The 22,660-nt window shown below is 37.0% G+C and overlaps 1 protein-coding gene across 2 annotated transcripts; it reads right to left on the bottom strand.

Annotated features, from left to right (window-relative positions):
• Window positions 1-3,696: 3,696 nt before the first annotated feature.
• On the bottom strand, window positions 3,697-21,391 carry LOC117323519. Of its 2 annotated transcripts, XR_004531754.1 has the most exons (9): window positions 21,355-21,391; window positions 19,911-20,246; window positions 16,358-16,495; window positions 15,284-15,446; window positions 13,779-13,836; window positions 9,261-9,479; window positions 8,128-8,228; window positions 5,395-5,450; window positions 3,697-4,804 (listed from the first exon to the last, which is right to left on the bottom strand). XR_004531754.1 is itself a non-coding variant. In XM_033878783.1 (8 exons), the coding sequence occupies exons 2-8, from the start codon at window positions 20,233-20,235 to the stop codon at window positions 4,781-4,783; spliced, it is 1,026 nt and encodes a 341-aa protein (XP_033734674.1). In that variant the 5' UTR covers window positions 20,236-20,246; window positions 21,355-21,391; the 3' UTR covers window positions 3,697-4,780. The 2 variants fall into 2 exon arrangements, 1 of the variants encoding a protein (XP_033734674.1); XM_033878783.1 differs by lacking the exon at window positions 13,779-13,836.
• Between the last annotated feature and the right edge of the window lie 1,269 nt (window positions 21,392-22,660).

Raw genomic sequence — 22,660 nt, 5'->3', positions numbered from 1 at the left:
AGTAGTAGGGCCATTGGTCATGTTGGTTCAATGGTTATATTACTATCCCCTGTGATTATATAATGATTGTTTGAGATTGTGTTATTTGCCCTACTGCTACCCTCTGTCATGGTCCAACTCTCCCTACTGCTACCCTCTGTCATGGTCCAACACTACCTACTGCTACCCTCTGTCACGATCCAACTCTCCCTACTACTACCCTCTGTCATGGGCCAACACTACCTACTGCTACCCTCTGTCATGGTCCAACACTACCTACTGCTACCCTCTGTCATGGTCCAACACTACCTACTGGTACCCTCTGTCACGATCCAACTCTCCCTACAGCTACCCTCTGTCATGGTCCAACACTACCTACTGCTACCCTCTGTCATGGTCCAACACTACCTACTGCTACCCTCTGTCACGGTCCAACACTACCTACTGCTACCCTCTGTCATGGTCCAACACTACCTACTGCTACCCTCTGTCATGGTCCAACACTACCTACTGCTACCCTCTGTCATGGTCCAACACTACCTACTGCTACCCTCTGTCATGGTCCAACACTATCTACTGCTACCCTCTGTCATGGTCCAACACTACCTACTGCTACCCTCTGTCATGGTCCAACTCTACCTACTGCTACCCTCTGTCATGATCCAACACTACCTACTGCTACCCTCTGTCATGGTCCAACACTACCTACTGCTACCCTCTGTCATGGTCCAACTCTACCTACTGCTACCCTCTGTCATGATCCAACACTACCTACTGCTACCCTCTGTCATGGTCCAACACTACCTACTGCTACCCTCTGTCATGGTCCAACACTATCTACTGCTACCCTCTGTCATGGTCCAACACTACCTACTGCTACCCTCTGTCATGGTCCAACACTATCTACTGCTACCCTCTGTCATGGTCCAACACAACCTACTGCTACCCTCTGTCATGGTCCAACACTACCTACTGCTACCCTCTGTCATGATCCAACACTACCTACTGCTACCCTCTGTCATGGTCCAACACTATCTACTGCTACCCTCTGTCATGGTCCAACACTACCTACTGCTACCATCTGTGATGGTCCAACACAACCTACTGCTACCCTCTGTCATGGTCCAACACTACCTACTGCTACCCTCTGTCATGGTTCATCACTACCTACTGCTACCCACTGTCATGGTCCAACACTACCTACTGCTACCCACTGTAATGGTCCAACACTACCTACTGCTACACCCTGTCATGGTCTAATTGGCCCTACTGCTACTCTCTGTCATGGTCTAATTGGCCCTACTGCTACCCTCTGTCATGGTCTAATTGGCCCTACTGCTACACTCTGTAATGGTCTTATTGACCCAACTGCTACATTCTGTGATGGTCTAATTGGCCCTACTGCTACACGCTGTCATGGTCTAATTGGCCCTACTGCTACCCTCTGTCATGGTCCAACACTACCTACAGCTACCCTCTGCCATGGTCCAACACTACCTACTGCTACCCTCTGTCATCGTCCTACGCTACCTACTGCTGCCCTCTGTCATGGTCCAACACTACCTACTGCTACCCTCTGTCACGGTCCAACACTACCTACTGCTACCCTCTGTCATGGTTCAATTGCCCAAGTGCTACCCTCTGTGATTGTCTAATTGGCCCTACTGCTACGATCTGTAATGGTCTTATTGACCCAACTGCTACAGTATGTGATGGTCTAATTGGCCCTACTGCTACACGCTGTCATGGTCTAATTGGCCCTACTGCTACCCTCTGTCATGGTCTATTTGGCCCTACTGCTACCCTCTGTCATGGTTCAATTGGCCCAACTGCTACTCTCTGTGATTGTCTAATTGGCCTTACTGCTACATTCTGTGATAGTCTAATTGGCCCTATTGCTACTCTCTGTCATGGTCTAATTGGCCCTACTGCTAACCTCTGTGATTGTCTAATTGGCCCTACTACTACACTCTGTAATGGTCTTATTGACCCAACTGCTACATTCTGTGATGATCTAATTGGCCCCACTGCTATACGCTGTCATGGTCTAATTGGCCCTACTGCTACCCTCTGTCATGGTCCAATTGGCCCTACTGCTACCCTCTGTGATGGTCTAATTGGCCCTACTGCTACATTCTGTGATGGTCTAATTGACCCTACTGCTACATTCTGTGATGGTCTAATTGGCCCTACTGCTACACTCTGTAATGGTCTTATTGGCCATATTGCTACCCTCTGTCATGGTCTAATTGGCCCTATTGTTACCCTGTGTGATGATCTAATTGACCCTACTGCTTCCCTCTGTGATGGTCTAATTGGCCCAACTGCTACATTCTGTGATGGTCTAATTGGCCCTACTGCTACCCTCTGTGATGGTCTAATTGGCCCTACTGTTACCCTTTATCATGGTCTAATTGACCCTACTGCTACCCTCTGTGATGGTCTAATTGATGCAACTGCTACCCTCTGTGATGGTCTAATTGGCCCTACTGCTACCCTCTGTCATGGTCTAATTGGCCCTACTGCTACCCTCTGTCATGGTTCAATTGGCCCAACTGCGACTCTCTGTGATTGTCTAATTGGCCTTACTGCTACATTCTGTGATAGTCTAATTGGCCCTATTGCTACTCTCTGTCATGGTCTAATTCGCCCTACTGCTAACCTCTGTGATTGTCTAATTGGCCCTACTACTACACTCTGTAATGGTCTTATTGACCCAACTGCTACATTCTGTGATGATCTAATTGGCCCCACTGCTATACGCTGTCATGGTCTAATTGGCCCTACTGCCACCCTCTGTCATGGTCCAATTGGCCCTACTGCTACCCTCTGTGATGGTCTAATTGGCCCTACTGCTACATTCTGTGATGGTCTAATTGACCCTACTGCTACACTCTGTAATGGTATAATTGGCCCTACTGCTACACTCTGTAATGGTCTTATTGGCCATATTGCTACCCTCTGTCATGGTCTAATTGGCCCTATTGTTACCCTGTGTGATGATCTAATTAACCCTACTGCTTCCCTCTGTGATGGTCTAATTGGCCCAACTGCTACATTCTGTGATGGTCTAATTGGCCCTACTGCTACCCTCTGTGATGGTCTAATTGGCCCTACTGTTACCCTTTATCATGGTCTAATTGACCCTACTGCTACCCTCTGTGATTGTCTAATTGACCCTACTGCTACCCTCTGTGATTGTCTAATTGGCCCTACTGCTACCCTCTGTGATGGTCTAATTGATGCAACTGCTACCCTCTGTGATGGTCTAATTGGCCCTATTGCTACCCTCTGTGATGGTTTAATTGACCCTACTGCTACCCTCTGTGATGATCTAGTTTGTCCTATTGCTACCCTCTGTAATGGTTTAATTGACCCTACTGCTACCCTCTGTGATTGTCTAATTGGCCCTACTGCTACACGCTGTCATGGTCTAATTGGCCCTACTGCTACCCTCTGTCATGGTCTAATTGGCCATACTGCTACCCTCTGTGATAGTCTTATTTGCCCTACTGCTACCCTCTGTGATTGTCTAATTGGCCCTACTGCTAACCTCTGTGATTGTCTAATTGGCCCTACTGCTCCCCTCTGTGATGGTCTAATTGGCCCTACTGCTATCCTCTATATTTGTTTGGTATCAACACGCATAATCTGCGAAAATATCTTGAGGGATGGGGATGCTGCAAAATTAGTATAGGGCAAAATGAACACAAAAAATAGACACAAAACATACTTTATTGATTTATACATGAACAGAAACAGATGGGTATTTTAAAATTGTTATGAATCGATAAAAGTTCACATGCATGACTGATATCCATCAATAATTAAGACATAATCTCATCTAGCATCCATTCGTACATCCAAACATAAATACAATATAATATAATATAATATAATAATCCATCCATCCATCCATCCATCCATCCATACATACATACATACATAAACCAATATGGAAATCAATACAAAAACGAATAATTTATTAAACTAGTCTCAAAACTTACATTTAATGGTGGTTGATCAACGACCGGAAAAAGGCAAACTTTTTTTTTAAAGTAAATTATTTTACACACCACTTGCTAGTTAAGATCCATGTGTTAGAGTAAAGTTACCCAAAGGTTAGGTTACATCATACTTATCACATGATATGACACAAGTCTATAATAGCTATGATTATACTTATCTTTCAACTCAAAATAAAAAATAAAACGAAGAAAAAGAAGTTTTGAAGAATAGTTCACTTAAAGTAAGTAAGTGAAAATAATGAAAGTGTAACAAAATGTTAGTGTTGTTTTGGTACATTGTTCTTAATCAAAGACATCAAGCAATTTCGGGGTACTAAATTTTGACAATGATGTAATATATACAATTTGATGAAATCATATCCTTTCATAAAAAAAAATAAAAATAAACAAGTAAATTCTGGAAAATCTTATTAAAACTAGTTTTCATGAACCCATCAAAACTTTGCTGCATTTTTGTCACTATTGTATAGTATTAGATAAGTTATGAAAATGGTACAACTTGAAAACAAAAATGTTAAAACCTTGATTTAAAAGCAATTTTTTGTATTAAATAAAACAAACTCGTTCTCTAATCGCAGATTATAATGTGAAGCTATGAAAATATGAGGTCGTTTCAAAATTTTGGTTTGTTCATTTGCTCTATAGACAAGTTTCGGTCTATTCAAATTTCGCTTATAGTACCGACACTCATGATAATCCATGTGCTCATTTGTAGTACGCGAACAATATAAACACACTGCTGCATAGGGCAAGGTCAATTAAAGATATTCTTGTCATCCTTCAGTATTTGCCGCTGTCTGCAAACAATTAATAAACCAATAAATCCATTGTTTTATCATTAGTTTAAACAACCTAATAATGTGTATCTTTACACATGTAAATTTTACTATTATTTGAATTATAAACAGTGTAAACTCATGGCAAATATGCTTTATTTGTTATAAGTGAAAAAGCATACGAATGAATCAGTAATTATATACTGCATTAATATCTCACGAAAATTATAATAGGCTACCAAAATATTATTATCACACGCCGCATAAAAACTATACGAAACTGTGAACGAATATAAGATATCTATATATATAAAGCATCAACACTTGGAATAACAAAATATCAATTTCAGAATTTTAAATATCGAGTTTAACATTTTCTCAGTTGCATCAACAAAATTGTAATGTTAGACTTTTGACCCCTTTGACCTTCATTCGTCTGTTAAATTCAATGTTGAAAAATAACTGTGCTTACTTACATGTTTACTCCTCAAAACAAAACTAGGTGAAAGGAAATCGACACATGGAGCAAAATTTGGTATATTACCCGGTATATATATCAAAGTTGTTATCAATTATAAGAGTGATATTACAGTAGGCAACATAATATTTACATGAACAAAGGAGACGGCTTCCCCAGATGTAGAATCCTTGGATTTACAAGGAAGAACTGGAAAAGAAATCATCTCATTTTTTCAGACATTACTTAAACATGTCTCAGACATATCTACCCATCTCATCTCCCAAACTTTAGGGGAACTTCAACTTATCTCACACACATTGACCAATAACATCCTATAATAAGAGATCACAGAGGGATCGTGACGCTCACCACTGAATGATCTGTATCGACCCTTTTCTCTACCTTAACATCTTCCTCTTGATCATTTTAGAGGAACCTAAATATGAAATTTAAGAAAGAAATAAGAAGACCTTTCTGAGAAATAGCGATAGCAAGTTGTAACTGTCAAATCAAAGACGGCCAAATGTCAGCCATTTTGGCCTCCAGATCAGAATCAAAGTTGAATGGGCACAACTAAGGACTAAGACAAACCTATTCATAACGAGTGTGAGTAATATTCCTTCAATGTTTCACATTAAATAGTGATAACAAACTTCGATTGTCAAATTCAAAGATGGCAGCCATTTTCTTTTACCAATCAATCTCAAATTTGAATGATCACATTTATGGATCAAGGGAAGCTTCCAAAGTAGGCTTACAAAATATCCTTAGAGTACTTTTCAAGAAATAGAAGTAACAATCTTCAATTGTCAAAATCATACACGGTTACCCGTTGGTCGTTTTGCTTTCCAAATCAGACTAAAAATTGAAGGGAAATCTACTCAAGTTTGAGAATATCCTTTAAGCTCTACCCACAAAATAGCGATAGCAAACTTCAATTTTCAAATTTAAGATGGCTGCGTGTTGGCTATTTCGTTTTACCAATTAAGCTCAATTTTCAAACAGCGCATCTACAGAGAAAGGGAAAACTCTATGGTAGATTAGAGAAATGTCTTCAAGGCACTTATCAAGAAATAATAGTAATAAAGTGGAATTGTGAAAATACAAGCTGATTGCCTATTTCCATCAGACTTCAAATTGAATTGTCACAATAAAGGATCGAGGGAAACCTACATATGCAATTTAAGATATATCCTTTATCCACTTCTCAACTAAATAGCGATAACTAAACTTTGATATTCAAAATCCAAAATGGCCACCAGTCGGCCACTTTGTTTTCAAGATCAAAATCAAAATTGATTGCCACCTCTTCTACACAATTAGATTGATTTCAGCCACATCTCATCTCCCAAACTTGAGAGCGACCTATAATCTCATCTATCAGTAGTCATTTCATCTTGTCTCAGACATATCCACTCGTCTCATTTCAGACATTAGAGTGATTTGATCCTACCCCAGACATATCCGCACATGTCATCTCTCAACGTCAGATACTTCAACCTACTCCAGACTAATCCGTCCATTCCATATCTCAAACATTAAAATACCATCAGTTATCCGAAGAATCTATCCATCTGATCTGTGAAACATTGGAGTGACCTCCACTTGTCTGAGACATACATACTGATCTCCTAAATATTGCAGTTTTCCTAAACCTATCCCACATATATCCATCTATTTCCTTTCTCAAACGTTAGATTTACTTCATCATGTACCATACATATATATCCTTCATTAGAGTGATTTTTATCTGCCAAGGACATATTCACCAATCTCATCTCTCAATCATTAGAGTGATTTTTATCTGCCAAGGACATATTCACCAATCTCATCTCTCAATCATTAGAGTGATTTTTATCCGCCAAGGACATATTCACCAATCTCATCTCTCAATCATTAGAGTGATTTTTATCTGCCAAGGACATATTCACCAATCTCATCTTTCAAACTTTAGAGTGACTGCATCCTGTCCTAAATATATCCAACCGCCTGCTATCTCAAGCGTTGGAGTGACCTCCGCCTGTCCCAAACATAACCATCAATCTCAGCTCTCGAACATCACAGTTACGTCACTCTGTCCCAGACATATCCGCCCATCTCATCTATAACCATTAGAGCGACTTTAAATTGCCTCACAGTCCACAAATATCCATCCATTTCACCAATCAAACTTTAGACTGGCTTCCACATACATATCCCACACATGTTCATCCATTTCACCAATCAAACCATTAGATTGGCTTCCACATGTCCCACACATACCCATCCATTACATCTCTTTAACGTTTTACTCACTTACACGTATCCACCCATCTTATATCTCAAATTGTGACTTTCGCTTGTCCCACATAACCATCCATCTCATCTCTCGAACTTCTGAGTTAGTTAATTCAACCTGTCCCAGACATATCCATTCATCTCATCTCTCAAAATTCAGAGCAACTTCAACCTGTACCTCTATAATATTCATCCATTTCATGTTTTAAATTTTAGACTGACCCCAACCTGCCAAATACATATACAACCATCTCATATATCCAACTTATGAATGACTTCAAAAACTTGTTCCAAACACATCCACTCGTCATAAACATAACATAAGATAAACATGTCTTACATTTCACAATAGTCTTACTCAGAACTCATGTCTCAACATTTCTTGTAAACTTCTTCAAACATTTCCACATCTTTTGAACATTAAAATCACACTAAATATTTAATGACAATTACGAATGCGATGGCTGTATGTTTCTGTTAAATTATCTAAGTTGTTTAGCATCATACCATTGTCTCTAGATAAGAAAAAATATTGTACTTCCACAGGATGTTTACCAAGATGTCTAAGATTGTATAGCAATTCGTTCACAAAATCGTTTATACGTACCTTGTATTATTTTTTCCCGATTGTATATACCAACTCCGCCAACAACAACGCCAAGAGCAAAGACTACTAAACAGATAACAGCAATACCTCCTCCCGAAATTCTATAATACAAAAGTACCCTGTTATACCAGTATTTTTTTACATTCATATATAGAGTTCAAAGAGTAGATTATTAGCATTAGTTTAATTACAATTTTGAAAACAGTGATGAAAGACAATCGACCTTGATTGTTTTTGGGCATAGCATGCGACAATCGTTTTGAAAAAAAAAACGTAAATGTAAAAAAGGAAATAAAATAAAAAATAAAACAAAAGTAAATATCAAGCAGGGAGGATTGTTGAGAAGTTGCATTCGTCAATAAAAAGAAGGTTATTTTTTTATCATTTTCGAAGCATTAAATTCTATTACATGTATACGTATATGTATATATATTTCTCTTGGTACAACTACGACAGGAAATTCAAATATATATCTTCTGATCACCAACACCTAGTGTTTGTGATATATTGTGATAATGAATAGATATATAACATAGTAACACAAATGACGAAGGAAGACAACTTTTTGACTCGTGCCCTGACTGGGCCTCTAACTCACGATCTACGGCACCCAATCGCCTAGCCAGAAATACCTGCAGCTTATACCGCTGCGCCACATCGGCTTTCTTAAAAAAGAACGTTTCAATGGCGCAGTGATGGTTGGCCCGATACCCTGACATGATCATTGTGGAAGTCGTTATTGAATTACAACATTAATTTGCCAAATGATATCTGCCAAGAATATAACTTAATCCGATATAGAAAACAGGTGTTTACGTACTACGTCTCCGCATGCATTATGTGGTCCTGTTTACAAAATGACCGCCTCGTATTCAAAAATATTTGAAAAGGGTTTCGGACAAAATCGTGTTGTAAAGCTGGACACTGGAAATGTGAATATCGGAATGGCGTAGAAGCGTAATTGGAAATATATCAAACACAATAATTAGAAAATCATGTTTTCAAAGCGATGTCCCTTTAAAAAGCATATTTTGTTGTTCGCTAAAGTGTGTAAAATTTTGTATGAATTATGTTTTAGTCAGCTTTTGTGTGCAAAAGAACTGAATAAAGATCTAAAAAAAATATCATAATACCCGGTGCACGTTTGATCATTCTTAGGCTGTTCTGTAGTTGTCGTCGTCCTTGTCGTCGTCATTGTCATCGTTTGCTTTGATATTTCCGACGATGTGTACATTGTAGAGCTATTTGAAGGTGTTACAGATGATATTGTTGTATTTTCAAACGTTGTTGTTTCCATATGGGTTGGCTGTGGTGTCGTCAGGATTGACGGAATCTTCGCTGTAGTTGATAGCCTAGACGAAACGGATATATAAACTTATTTTGTTACGGTATGATGATCACTGTGCATTCCTATAATACAATAGCTGTGTACTGGGTTTTTCAACTGAAAGTAGTATACCGTGGTTTATTTCGCTATACCCTCTAACGTCACCAATACATTTGTAGGTATATTTTGGAGGGTACAAAACGAAGGAAAGTAGCATAAAATAGTCAAAGCCGAGATCGCCAAACATTGATACAATCGCAGACCCTGGCCTCCAAACCCCGATACAACAGTCAGACCCCACATCTCCAAACCTCGATAAAACAGTCAGACCCAACACATCAAAACCCCAATACCATAGTAGGCTCTGGCCTTTAAAACCCAATACAACAGTCAGACCCCACACCTCCAAATCTCGATACAACAGACACCACACCTCCAAACCTCGATACAATAGTCAGACCCCACACCTCCAAACCTCGATACAATAGTCAGACCCCAAACCTCCACACCTCGATACAACAGTCAGACCCCACACCTCCAAACCTCGATAAAACAGTCAGACCCCACACCTCAAAACCCCAATACCATAGTAGACTCTGGCCTTTAAAACCCAATACAACAGTCAGACCCCACACCTCCAAACCTCGATACAACAGACACCACACCTCCAAACCTCGATACAATAGTCAGACCCCACACCTCCAAACCTCGATACAATAGTCAGACCCCAAACCTCCACACCTCGATACAACAGTCAGACCCCACACCTCCAAACCCCGATACAAAAGTCTTACCCCACACCTCAAAACCTTGACACAACAGTCAGACCTCACACCTCCAAACCTCGATACAATAGTCAGACCCCACACCTCCAAACCTCGATACAACAGTCAGACCCCACACCTCCACACCTCCAAACATCGATACAACAGTCAGACCCCGCACCTCCAAACCTCGATACAATAGTCAGACCCCACACCTCCACACCTCGATACAACAGTCAGACCCCACACCTCATAACCCCGATACAAAAGTCATACACCACACCTCAAAACCTTGACACAACAGTCAGACCCCACACCTCCACACCTCGATACAACAGTCAGACACCACACCTCCAAACCTCGATACAATAGTCAGACCCCACAACTCCACACCTCGATACAACAGTCAGACCCCACACCTCCAAACCCCGATACAAAAGTCATACCCCACACCTCAAAACCTTGACACAACAGTCAGTTCCCACACCTCCAAACCTCGATACAACAGTCAGACCCCACACCTCCAAACCCCGATACAACAGTCAGACCCCACACCTCCAAACCTCGATACAACAGTCAGACCCCACACCTCCAAACCTCGATACAACAGTCAGACACTACACCTCCAAACCTCGATACAACAGTCAGACCCCACACCTCCAAACCCCGATACAACAGTCAGGGAAAATCTTAAAGCACTCTTCTAAACTGAATCGCCATTGCAATTTCTCTTTTCTCTTTGTGTAGACCTACCTGAGCTGTAGAGCTATTTTTGTTATGTGTTATATCGATGTAGAGATGTTGAAATGAATCCTTGTCCCTCAGACTCGGACTATGGTCCCCAAGATACCAATTCATCATACAGTACAGTGTCATTTGATAAATAAGTGTGATATGTCAATAGTTCACTATAATGTACATAGTTTATTGCCAAAAATAGACCTCATCATGTCTAAACTTGAGGATATTGATATAATTGATTGAACTGAAACATTGTTAAATTATATTACTGAAACGTCCGATGATTTGCTTTATGATAAATTCCACCCTCCATTCTTGAAAACCAGATATAACCCAATAGGCGGCGGGATTGCAGTGTACGTTAATAGAAACATAAAAGCGCATCTTTGTAATGCATTTGGTTAGAGTTAAACATAAACGATACTAATATACTGATAAGAACATTTTATAGACCTCCAAATTCAAAAAATGAAGTATGGGGTTTCTTAGAACACTCCATAGACCATAGGCCATTGATACAAACATTGATAATATTTTCATAACTTTTAAAAAATATTATGGACTTAACAGGTTCGAATAGACCAATACCTATCAACGACATTCTAAGTCGTTATTCTTTGATACAATTAGTAAATGAACCGACAAACTTCTTCTTTACTTGATTTATTCATAGGCAATAACATGAATTTAATTAAAAATGTAGCGTTTGGTGAATCCTTTTTACCGGCTTTAGATAGATAACATTGTCCTATATATATCTACATCGATATTCCTAAATACACATATAATATCAAGTTCAAAAGGACAATATGGTTATATAACCAGGGTGAGTATCATTTGTTTAATATCAAACTTGGTGAAATCGATTGAAGAACAAATATCACAAATTGCTCTCCACAAGACACAGAAATTTTCTTAACAAAATCCGTATTAGAGTTTGCTTCAGTTTCAATTCCAAATAAAATGATTACTGTTCGTCCTCGAGATTCCCCATTGATGCAAAATAGAATCAGAACTTTGGTAAGAGCAAGGAAACGAATGCACAGAAAAACTAAATGTACACATTGTCAAGCCAAATACAAAACTCTTGTGTTGGTGCTATTAGAAAAGCTAAGGCCGATAATCTAAATAAATTAGCAGATACGCTAGTAGACAAAACGCTCTTCGCAGGAATGGTGGAAAATAGCAAATAGTTTTTACACTAGAAAATCACATTCTATACCTCCATTAATATATAACAACATAGTATTAAACGATGATAAAGGAAAAGCAGAAGCATTTAACGCCTTTTTTTCTGAACAGTCTACCATAGATACATCACAAGCTATACTTCCTCCGGGCAATACATTTCCTCCTCCTCCTCCTCCTCCTCATCCTCCTCCTCCTCCTCCTCCTCCTCCTCCTCCTCCTCATTTAGATATTTTCACTATTACACCGAAGGATATAAACGATGTAATAAGTGTTTAAAATGTGTCAAAGACATCTGGTCCTGACTTTATCCACGGAAAACTTTTAAAAGAAGGGTAAAATCAATAATTTGAGCCATTGAGTTGTATCTTTAATAATTTTTTAAATGGAGGTATATATCCAGACAGTTGGAAAACTGCAAATGTCACTTCTGTTTTTAAAAAAGGGGACAGATTTATTTATCTAATTACAGACCCATTTCACTTAAAAGTAGTGTTGATAAATTAATGTAACGTTGAGTATTAAAATACATATACATGTTGTATAACTTTCTCAGAGATAAACATTTTCGCTGTACATCAGTCCAGTTTTACCACTGGCGATTCTGCAGTTAATCAACTACTTTATATCACAAATGATGTCGGTAAAGCATTAGATTTAGGAAAAGAAGTTAGAATAGTGTTGTGTGACATAAGCAAAGCATTCGGCCGTGTTTGGCATGATGGGTTGATATACAAGCTGAAATTAGCGGGAATATCAGGCAAAATTATTAAATGGTTGGACAGTTATTTAAAAAAAAAATATAGGAAGCAAAGAGTAGTTTTGGACAGGAATTTTCGGATTTCAAAAATATAACCACAGGTGTTCCACAAGGGTCAATCCTTGGCCCTTTTTTTTTTTTTTTTTAACTTATATTAATGACATTGTTGTCAATTTAAGATGTAATGTTAAACTGTTTTGCCGATGATACGACTGTACGTAATTGTGAGCAATCCGAAAGTAGCAAGTACGATGTTAAATAGTTATTTTGACACCATTCAAAAATGGGCTGATAAATGACTGGTAACTTTTAATCCCCACAAAACAGTTTACTCATTTCTCGAAAAGTATTAGGACCCGACCACGGAGACATCTATTTAGATAATAGCATTATTTCTGAAGTATCTAATCATAAGCACTTGGAGTTTGGTTTTCGTCAAATTTTTTCTTGGAACGTTCATATTGATAATATTATAGAATCTGCATCGAAACGTTTAAACGTATCAAGGAAATTGAAGTCTAAACTTGATAGAAATGCCCTACAAACCATTTATTTATCCTTCATGAGACCGATTTTAGAATATGCGGATATAGTTTGGGATAATGTACTAAATTATCTTAGTGAGAGGTAAGAAAGTGTGCAGATAGAGAATTGTTACACGGGGAACTAAGCATGCAAAATTAAAACTTCTTTGTGGAGACACAAATTGGGAAAAACATATAGATCGTGGTAAAATACATAAAATATTGCAATACAATAAAATGGTTCATAACATAACTCCAAACTATTTATCTTCCTTAGTGCCTTTAAGAATGTCGGAAAACCATAAATATAATACAAGACGATCAGACTTATATCAAACAATACTTACACGAAAAAACCTGTAACATGGAACCTTCTTACCCTCATCTATTAGACTCTGGAATGAACTGCCATTAAATGTGAGAGAAATATACTGTGTACTGCTATATCATTAAAGTAAGGTGCACCAGGGGGTTGACTCAGTAGATAGCATAATTTAATATAGAATTTATGGTAATATATATATAACTTAGTAATGTAAAGAAAAAGAAAAAAGGAAGAAAATTATTATTATTTTATTTAATGCCATTGTTAATATTAATGAGAAATATTTGATTGCCATATATAGCTTGATACATGTGATAATATATCTTTATTCTTTGTATCATTACAACTACTACAACCATGTAAAAAGACATTTATACATAGATGATTATGAGAGTAATGCTTTAAATTTTGTTTGAGAGTCTGGCGAATATTATCATATCTGTTACATTCTGAAAAATAATGTAAGGCAGTTTCAAAAGATTGGATGCATTCACACATTGGAGACTCAATTAAATGATCTTTGTAACGATCATAGTTTGAATTACTAGCATTATTTCTTAACTGCCATTAAATAATATTTATATCACGATTACCACAAAATTTGAAAACATCAGTTGATTCAGACTTTATCAATTGACTTTTATTTAGTATCCCCTTTTTTAGCTGTGAAGTAGACTGAATGTTACTAATATCTGGATCAAGTCTATTAATTTCATTAAACATGGATGGAAAAATTTTTTCAAAATAACTTACAGTACGACATAATGGGGGATCAAATATACAGTTTATTCGGAGGGTATATCTGTCTAGAGTTTCATCATGAAAATATGGTTGAATAATTTCTCGCAGATAATCTGAAGTTTTTATTGTTCATTATTCTATACATCATGATAAGTTTATGATTCTTTCTTCCGCAACTTAAAGTTTCCCATCCTAATTCTTTGTATAATTTATCTTGTGGTGTTCCTCTGTGTAAACCTGTAATGATTCTGATAGATTCTTTGATCTAGAGTACAATTGTCCCACACAACATCTGCATATTCAATAATTGGTCTTATGTAGGATGTATATAATAGTTAGAGATTTCATTATTATTATTTATTCAATTGTATTAATTATAATGGTATCAGACAACAATATTACCAAATGTAATGACGAAGTACGATATTAATGAAAACCTAGATATTCTCTAATGGGGTGATCAATCGCTCAACACTACATTTGTAACAGTAAAAGATTTTAATAATGTTAACTTCTTTAGTTTTCAAACAGCACTGAGGTTACATAAACATTTTCAGAGTTGAAAGTATCAAATATGTAATCAGCTGAAGTATTTTGTTGAGAAGTTAATGTGTCCATCTCATTATTGTGTGTAAATGTCCATGATTTAATGCCGCAATCGTATTTTAGGAAAGGAATTCACTTTTAGCTTGTTTTCCAATCCCATGTGTATATATGATTTGCATTGTGATTTGTTTACTTGAATGCCAATAAAGTATTGTTTAAACTAAACTAAATTATATTTACCTGTCACAGCCACAGTTAATATTTAACACGGGTGCCGAGACCGAAGAACAATGTCCTACGTTACAATTACAAGGATCATGACCGCAGAAGTTTCGTGAAAGATCACACTTGCAGAAGGTACGATGGTCACCACAAAAGTTAGGATTTTGACTCGGGGTGGCCTCTGAAATGAATTACAGTCACAGAAAAATATTAAATAGATTTTCAAAATCATCTTATTCATCTAGAATATGCATTTTTCACCGTGAGGGGGTTAGGGGAAGGGTTGAAGTTCCAAGTCGAGTCCAAGAGGGACGAATCAGGGCTGTTTGATGCAGTTTAATTTAGTCCCCAAAACGGAGACATTTCTTCTTCTTAATCGACATAACATAGCTCTTTTACTATTTGATGGAATTCAATAAAAAAAAATCTGAAAGGGATGGTTCCGTTTCAAGATGTACCTTACAGGACAAAAAGTAGAAAATTAAAAACAAGACGTCTGATCGAAATTTAGATATCGTTCGATTTCGACAAAATGTAGTATGATAGTATTTAGGTGTAGTACGGCTCTACATTGTACATTTAAATTATGTTCATTTAAAAAAATGGCCGTTATTTTCTAGCCTCTGATTGGTCGAATTTTCAATACTGTCCATTTTTGATGAAATTTACTACTTATATACATCATTGGACACCAGTCACTTTCGTAACCCGAGATTCGCAGATTTAGCAAAATTCCTGGTCTCTCATTGGTCGAAATATAGATATTGCTCGATTTTGATAGAAGTTGGTAGAAAGGATATTGGAGAACTTCGAATACAACAGCATCGGTTTGATGAAAATTGATGTATTGAATGGGGGTCGTTGTGGGACTTCTGAAAAAAAGTTTTACAATGAGTACTCTAAATTTGTAATGAAATGTATTAGTATTTTTATTCTTCTTTTAAGAGTAAACACTTGAAGCTGATCAATAGGGGGGGGGGGAATCAATACTGTTGATAGAATAACAAAATACCTATAGTAAAATACAGCACATTGATTTAGTTGGTATTACTTTTCATTTTACATCTAATTATCGTATATAGATGTTTATACCTGGATAACACGGAGGGGCTGTCACACACTCGTGATTATGTTGCATCGACGAGGTGTTATCTAGCAGAAATGTGCCAGCAGCACATGGAACACACGTGTCGTTTCCGCCATCTTCGTCACATGATCTTACGAAATGATCTGAAAAACAGATCACAAACGCATTTTTTTCAGATTAAGAACAATATGAACAAGTTATAATGTTTGTATTTATATTCTATCGGGCTATCACATACAGTTTTAGCCAATAATGATTTATAAAATGGTCATGAGATCAAACCAAAATGTTTATACATTATGTGTAAAAATATATGCAGATTCAAGGTCTATAGCTGTTAGATGTTCGCATTCAAGCAAATCATTACACTTCGATCATTCAAACCTTACGTATATATTTAATTCAAAGACGTACATATGCATCAAACTTTGTGTTCTCGAACGAAAAAAATCAACGTTGAACGTTGGTAAAACGTTTGAAATCCAACCGCGACCTCCTGTGTGTCTTGTGGGGACATCTTGACTTTCGACTTTTGACATTTAACTTGGTATGAAGTCAATTTAAATATACCTACAAAATGTTCATTCTTAAAACGAAACTGGCTTCCAGATGCAAAGGCATGCAATAATAATTTCCATACAGCAACCCCAACTTCACACATTAATTATCTTACATATATTATGTACCTGTGTCGACTTTTTTTCCCTCTCCAGAATTAATTGGAAACATGGCTTCATTTCCCGCGATGATTACTCGAACATTGAAATCAGAAATCGAAAGTCAAGAGTCAAAGAGTCCCTCACGGCTTACGTACAAATGTTAATCGAGTTTCTAAACATTGCACCATCAGAAAGATGATCGAACAGGCACTTATATGAACGAAGGATATACAGGGATACTACATAAGGACTAAACCTACTACAGTCTCTATACTTGAGGACAAATGATATAACAGTGTTATTACATAAGGACTAAACCTACTACAGTCTCTATACCCGAGGACAAAGGATATAACAGGGTTATTACATAAGGACTAAACCTACTACAGTCTCTATACCCGAGGACAAAGGATATAACAGTGTTATTACATAAGGACTAAACCTACTACAGTCTCTATACCCGAGGACAAAGGATATAACAGGGTTATTACATAAGGACTAAACCTACTATAGTCTCTATACCCGAGGACAAAGGATATAACAGTGTTATTACATAAGGACTAAACCTACTACAGTCTCTATACCCGAGGACAAAGGATATAACAGGGTTACTACATAAGGACTAAACCTACTACAGTCTCTATACTTGAGGACAAATGATATAACAGTGTTATTACATAAGGACTAAACCTACTACAGTCTCTATACCGGAGGACAAAGGATATAACAGGGTTATTACATAAGGACTAAACCTACTACAGTCTCTATACTTGAGGACAAATGATATAACAGTGTTATTACATAAGGACTAAACCTACTACAGTCTCCATACTTGAGGACAAATGATATAACAGTGTTATTACATAAGGACTAAACCTACTACAGTCTCTATACCGGAGGACAAAGGATATAACAGGGTTATTACATAAGGACTAAACCTACTACAGTCTCTATACTTGAGGACAAATGATATAACAGTGTTATTACATAAGGACTAAACCTACTACAGTCTCCATACTTGAGGACAAATGATATAACAGTGTTATTACATAAGGACTAAACCTACTACAGTCTCTATACCGGAGGACAAAGGATATAACAGGGTTATTACATAAGGACTAAACCTACTACAGTCTCTATACTTGAGGACAAATGATATAACAGTGTTATTACATAAGGACTAAACCTACTACAGTCTCTATACTTGAGGACAAATGATATAACAGTGTTATTACATAAGGACTAAACCTACTACAGTCTCTATACTTGAGGACAAATGATATAACAGTGTTATTACATAAGGACTAAACCTACTACAGTCTCTATACTTCAGGACAAATGATATAACAGTGTTATTACATAAGGACTAAACCTACTACAGTCTCTATACCCGAGGACAAAGGATATAACAGGGTTATTACATAAGGACTAAACCTACTATAGTCTCTATACCCGAGGACAAAGGATATAACAGTGTTATTACATAAGGACTAAACCTACTACAGTCTCTATACCCGAGGACAAAGGATATAACAGGGTTACTACATAAGGACTAAACCTACTACAGTCTCTATACTTGAGGACAAATGATATAACAGTGTTATTACATAAGGACTAAACCTACTACAGTCTCTATACTTGAGGACAAATGATATAACAGTGTTATTACATAAGGACTAAACCTACTACAGTCTCTATACTTGAGGACAAATGATATAACAGTGTTATTACATAAGGACTAAACCTACTACAGTCTCTATACTTGAGGACAAATGATATAACAGTGTTGTTACATAAGGACTAAACCTACTACAGTCTCTATACCCGAGGACAAAGGATATAACAGGGTGATTACATAAGGACTAAACCTACTACAGTCTCTATACCCGAGGACAAAGGATATAACAGGGTTATTACATAAGGACTAAACCTACTATAGTCTCTATACCCGAGGACAAAGGATATAACAGTGTTATTACATAAGGACTAAACCTACTACAGTCTCTATACCCGAGGACAAAGGATATAACAGGGTTATTACATAAGGACTAAACCTACTACAGTCTCTATACCCGAGGACAAAGGATATAACAGGGTGATTACATAAGGACTAAACCTACTACAGTCTCTATACCCGAGGACAAATGATATAACAGGGTTACTACATAAGAACTAAATAAACACAATTCTCTATCCGTACAGAAAACGGATAAAAGAGTGTTATTCTATAAAGAATAAATATATATAATTCTATATCCGTACAAAGGATACCAATGGGTTACCATAAAAGACCTGAATATATATCATTCTCTACCCGTACAGACAGGATATAGTAAGGTTACCACACAAGGACTAAATATATATCATCATTAACCCGTACAAACAGGATATGATAGGGATACCACACAAGGGCTAAATATAAGCAATTATCTACCCATAAAGACAAAATATATTTCAGGTTTACTATACAAGCCCTCAATACACCACATTATCTATTCATAGAGACAAAAGATATTTCAGGGTTACTATACAAGCCCTCAATACACCACATTATCTACTCACACAGACAAAATATATTTCAGGTTTACTATACAAGCCCTCAATACACCACATTATCTATTCATAGAGACAAAAGATTTTTCAGGGGTACTATACAAGCCCTCAATACACCACATTATCTACTCACACAGACAAAAGATATTTCAGGGTTACTATACAAGCCCTCAATACACCACATTATCTACCCATACAGACAAAAGAAGAAAGAGCTCCCCAACCCGGAAGCATCCTTTCATATAGAGATAATTAACATATAGTGATATTTACTGCAGGAGGGGGGGGGGGGGGGGGGGGGGGGGTAAATATTTGTTCTGTAAAAACAAGATGTAAGGTCGATTACTTTCAGTACAGCTGATTTTCCGGCAGGTCTTGTTCCCCCTCGTGATGTGAGTAGAGTTTTCAATCCCACTGTTTCCACTGTATCCAAGCAGGTGACTCATTGCGTTTGAGATAGGTAGGCGATATGGTGAACGTTGTTTTCTCGTCTGAACAGTTTCGTGCTTTTGGTTGTCAAAATTTGTGACAAACGCCTGTTTTTGGTTTCTCTGACGAATGGGCTGATGTTTTGAAACAGTCGGGGCTGTTGTAGTTTCGGTAACCCAGAAAGCGAGCGTAACTTTTAACATAAATATAAGCAGAAGTGATACCGTAATATGCCGATACATTTTTCTCGTGTCTGTAAATAGATAATAGATATAATTATATGGTAAGAGGTATCTAAAAATGTATATTATCAATATAATTATCGATATTAGGAGCATTGAAATCTATCTGTAATTTTTCTGAAATATAAATTTTCGTACAAAACATATCTTATGATTGTTTATCGAGTTTGCCTATTTACTTTTCGGTATACTAAAACATTAATAGAGTCTAGAGGGTTACTATGCCATCTGCTTAGAACCCCCCCCCCCCCCCCCCCCCCCATAAACAATAAGATTCATAGACCATGACCTGAACATTTGTTTAAGAACTGTTTTGGAAAAGTGTTCTTCCCCACTGAGTTTATTTTAGAATAGAATGGGACATTTTCTAGAAGAATATCAAATTACCCCCCAAAATAATTTTGCTTATTTGCTGATAGGATAGGACGTCACTGTTGTTGCGATGATCTAGGGGTATTGACTAGATCGGAGTTGTCTCCCTTTGGCTATAATTTATTTACACAGATCCATCATAATTGGTGAATCCACTGCACATTTAAATTTTGCAAAAATTGAAATTGAAGTCCATAGACTTTTCCATGGGATATATGACTTCCCAGAAAGCCAACAATATATATTTTTTTTCTGTCACGATAGCTTAATAACTGTTTAATTGTCATAAACACAAAGGAAAACAAGACATAAAACAAACTTCTATTTACAAATTATTTAGTTTGGTATGTTCAAAGTGACGCGATAGGTCATAAATTCAGAAACGAAAGTAGCATGTGTATTGAAACTTATACTATAGTATGTAAACAATCATGCTGTTTATTTAATTTAAACAGGCAAAATGAGTTGATATCTTAACACAACAGTTTAATGCACGATCATACTTTATATATATAGTTCTAACGACCCCATACAGTACATAACACTCGTCAGAGTCGCCATTAATTACGACAGGTCGAAAAGCAATTACTTGTAGACATGAAAGCGGAAAAGACACCTCAATATCAGTGTTCCGTTTTTACACACAGCTTTAACAGTAATAAGTAATACAATATATCAATACAGTAATTTGATATAAATTTGTATTATAATGTATTCGTAAATATATAACAATTACTTAGCACCTACCTACGTTACTTGTACACAGGTATACGTATTAGATCCGGGTACCAGTATATATGTATAGCATTCCTAAGGTGAATCCTAAAAAAACCCAGACAGACCAAAGTCCAATGTTATTACGTGCACCAATGTCGCCACGGTGTAAGTTTTGGGATATAAGAGAGCTATTGCCATCCATTTTGCTGGACGGCTTTACCACAGTTCGTGGTAATTATAACAAATAAGCATTAGCAACTTATAAATGACAAATTATTAGTAACCAATTAATGCCAACAAATAAGTGGTAAATTAAGTGCCCATCCAGGGATTCCGTACAGCTCTTTCATCATTCTAGGACTGGCTGTAGTTATGCTAGGAGACGAATTCTGGAATTACAGATAGGAATCGGAAAGATTAAAAAGAATGGAAGGTCATTAACACTGTGATGCAAACAATATTTTATTAGTTAGAATATTTTATAGAATGCTAAAACAGGTATTGAAATAATTTTTTTATTATATTCTGAACCAATACCACTTTTCCTAAGAATCTAAACGTAGTATGCAGGGTAACGGCAAACCTCGTGGACATAGGGTCTACCAGCGGGTAGCTTACTACCCAGCGATTGCAAAAGATTGTACAATTCTCATATGATATATATCTTATGAAATATATAAGATATCTTAATTCAATTCTCTCTGTAAGATATCTTTTATCATTTATGAGATATCCTATTTATTATATAAGATATCTTATAAAGTGTATAGGATATCTTATGAAGAAAGTATATAAGATATAATTCGTTTATTATATAAGATATCTTATAATGTTTATAAGATATCTTATATAATTTGGTAAAATCCTGGATCAACGTTGCTCCGTGAATAAATGACAACTTGGCTTACCATACTATAACTTGGCTTGCCATACTTTAACTTGGCTTGCCATAGAAGTCAAGCTGTGGATATCCAGAAGGGCGATTACAATTGGTGCGGTATAAAGGTCAGAGGTCACCTGCCTAACCATTGTTGGTTTTCCTCGGGTACTCCGGTTTCCTCCCACAGTAAGACCTCGCGCGCGCTTGCATCCGGGTCCCTTATAAACTCGAAATTCGCAATTGTTGTCAAATGAATAAAAGTCGCCTAGATTTTCGAGGCAGTCTGCGTGTCATACTGACGACCAATGTATTTCCCGGCGTATATTGAAATGTAGTCAAAAGAACATTCTGGTAACTTAAGTTTCAGAATACCATTTCAACACCCCTTCTGTCTTTAAACAATTGTTTGGATCCATTTGGTTTCTCCAACTTCCACACGTGCATTCCTTAACATCA

Source organism: Pecten maximus, chromosome 3 (genome assembly GCF_902652985.1).
Source record: "Pecten maximus chromosome 3, xPecMax1.1, whole genome shotgun sequence".
In the NCBI taxonomy this organism is placed as follows: domain Eukaryota; kingdom Metazoa; phylum Mollusca; class Bivalvia; order Pectinida; family Pectinidae; genus Pecten; species Pecten maximus.
This window is presented reverse-complemented; position numbering and strand designations above follow the sequence as displayed.

What these genes read in the sequence shown, in the direction of transcription:
- LOC117323519 (XM_033878783.1), bottom strand. Translation starts at nt 20,235, where the DNA reads ATGTATCGGCATATTACGGTATCACTTCTGCTTATATTTATGTTAAAA. An exon ending in ATTAACTGTGGCTGTGACAG is followed by an intron (nt 9,480 to 15,283) that starts GTAAATATAATT and finishes CGTTTCGTCTAG; the next exon opens with GCTATCAACTACAGCGAAGA. An exon ending in AATGATCAAACGTGCACCGG is followed by an intron (nt 8,229 to 9,260) that starts GTATTATGATAT and finishes TTTGTATTATAG; the next exon opens with AATTTCGGGAGGAGGTATTG.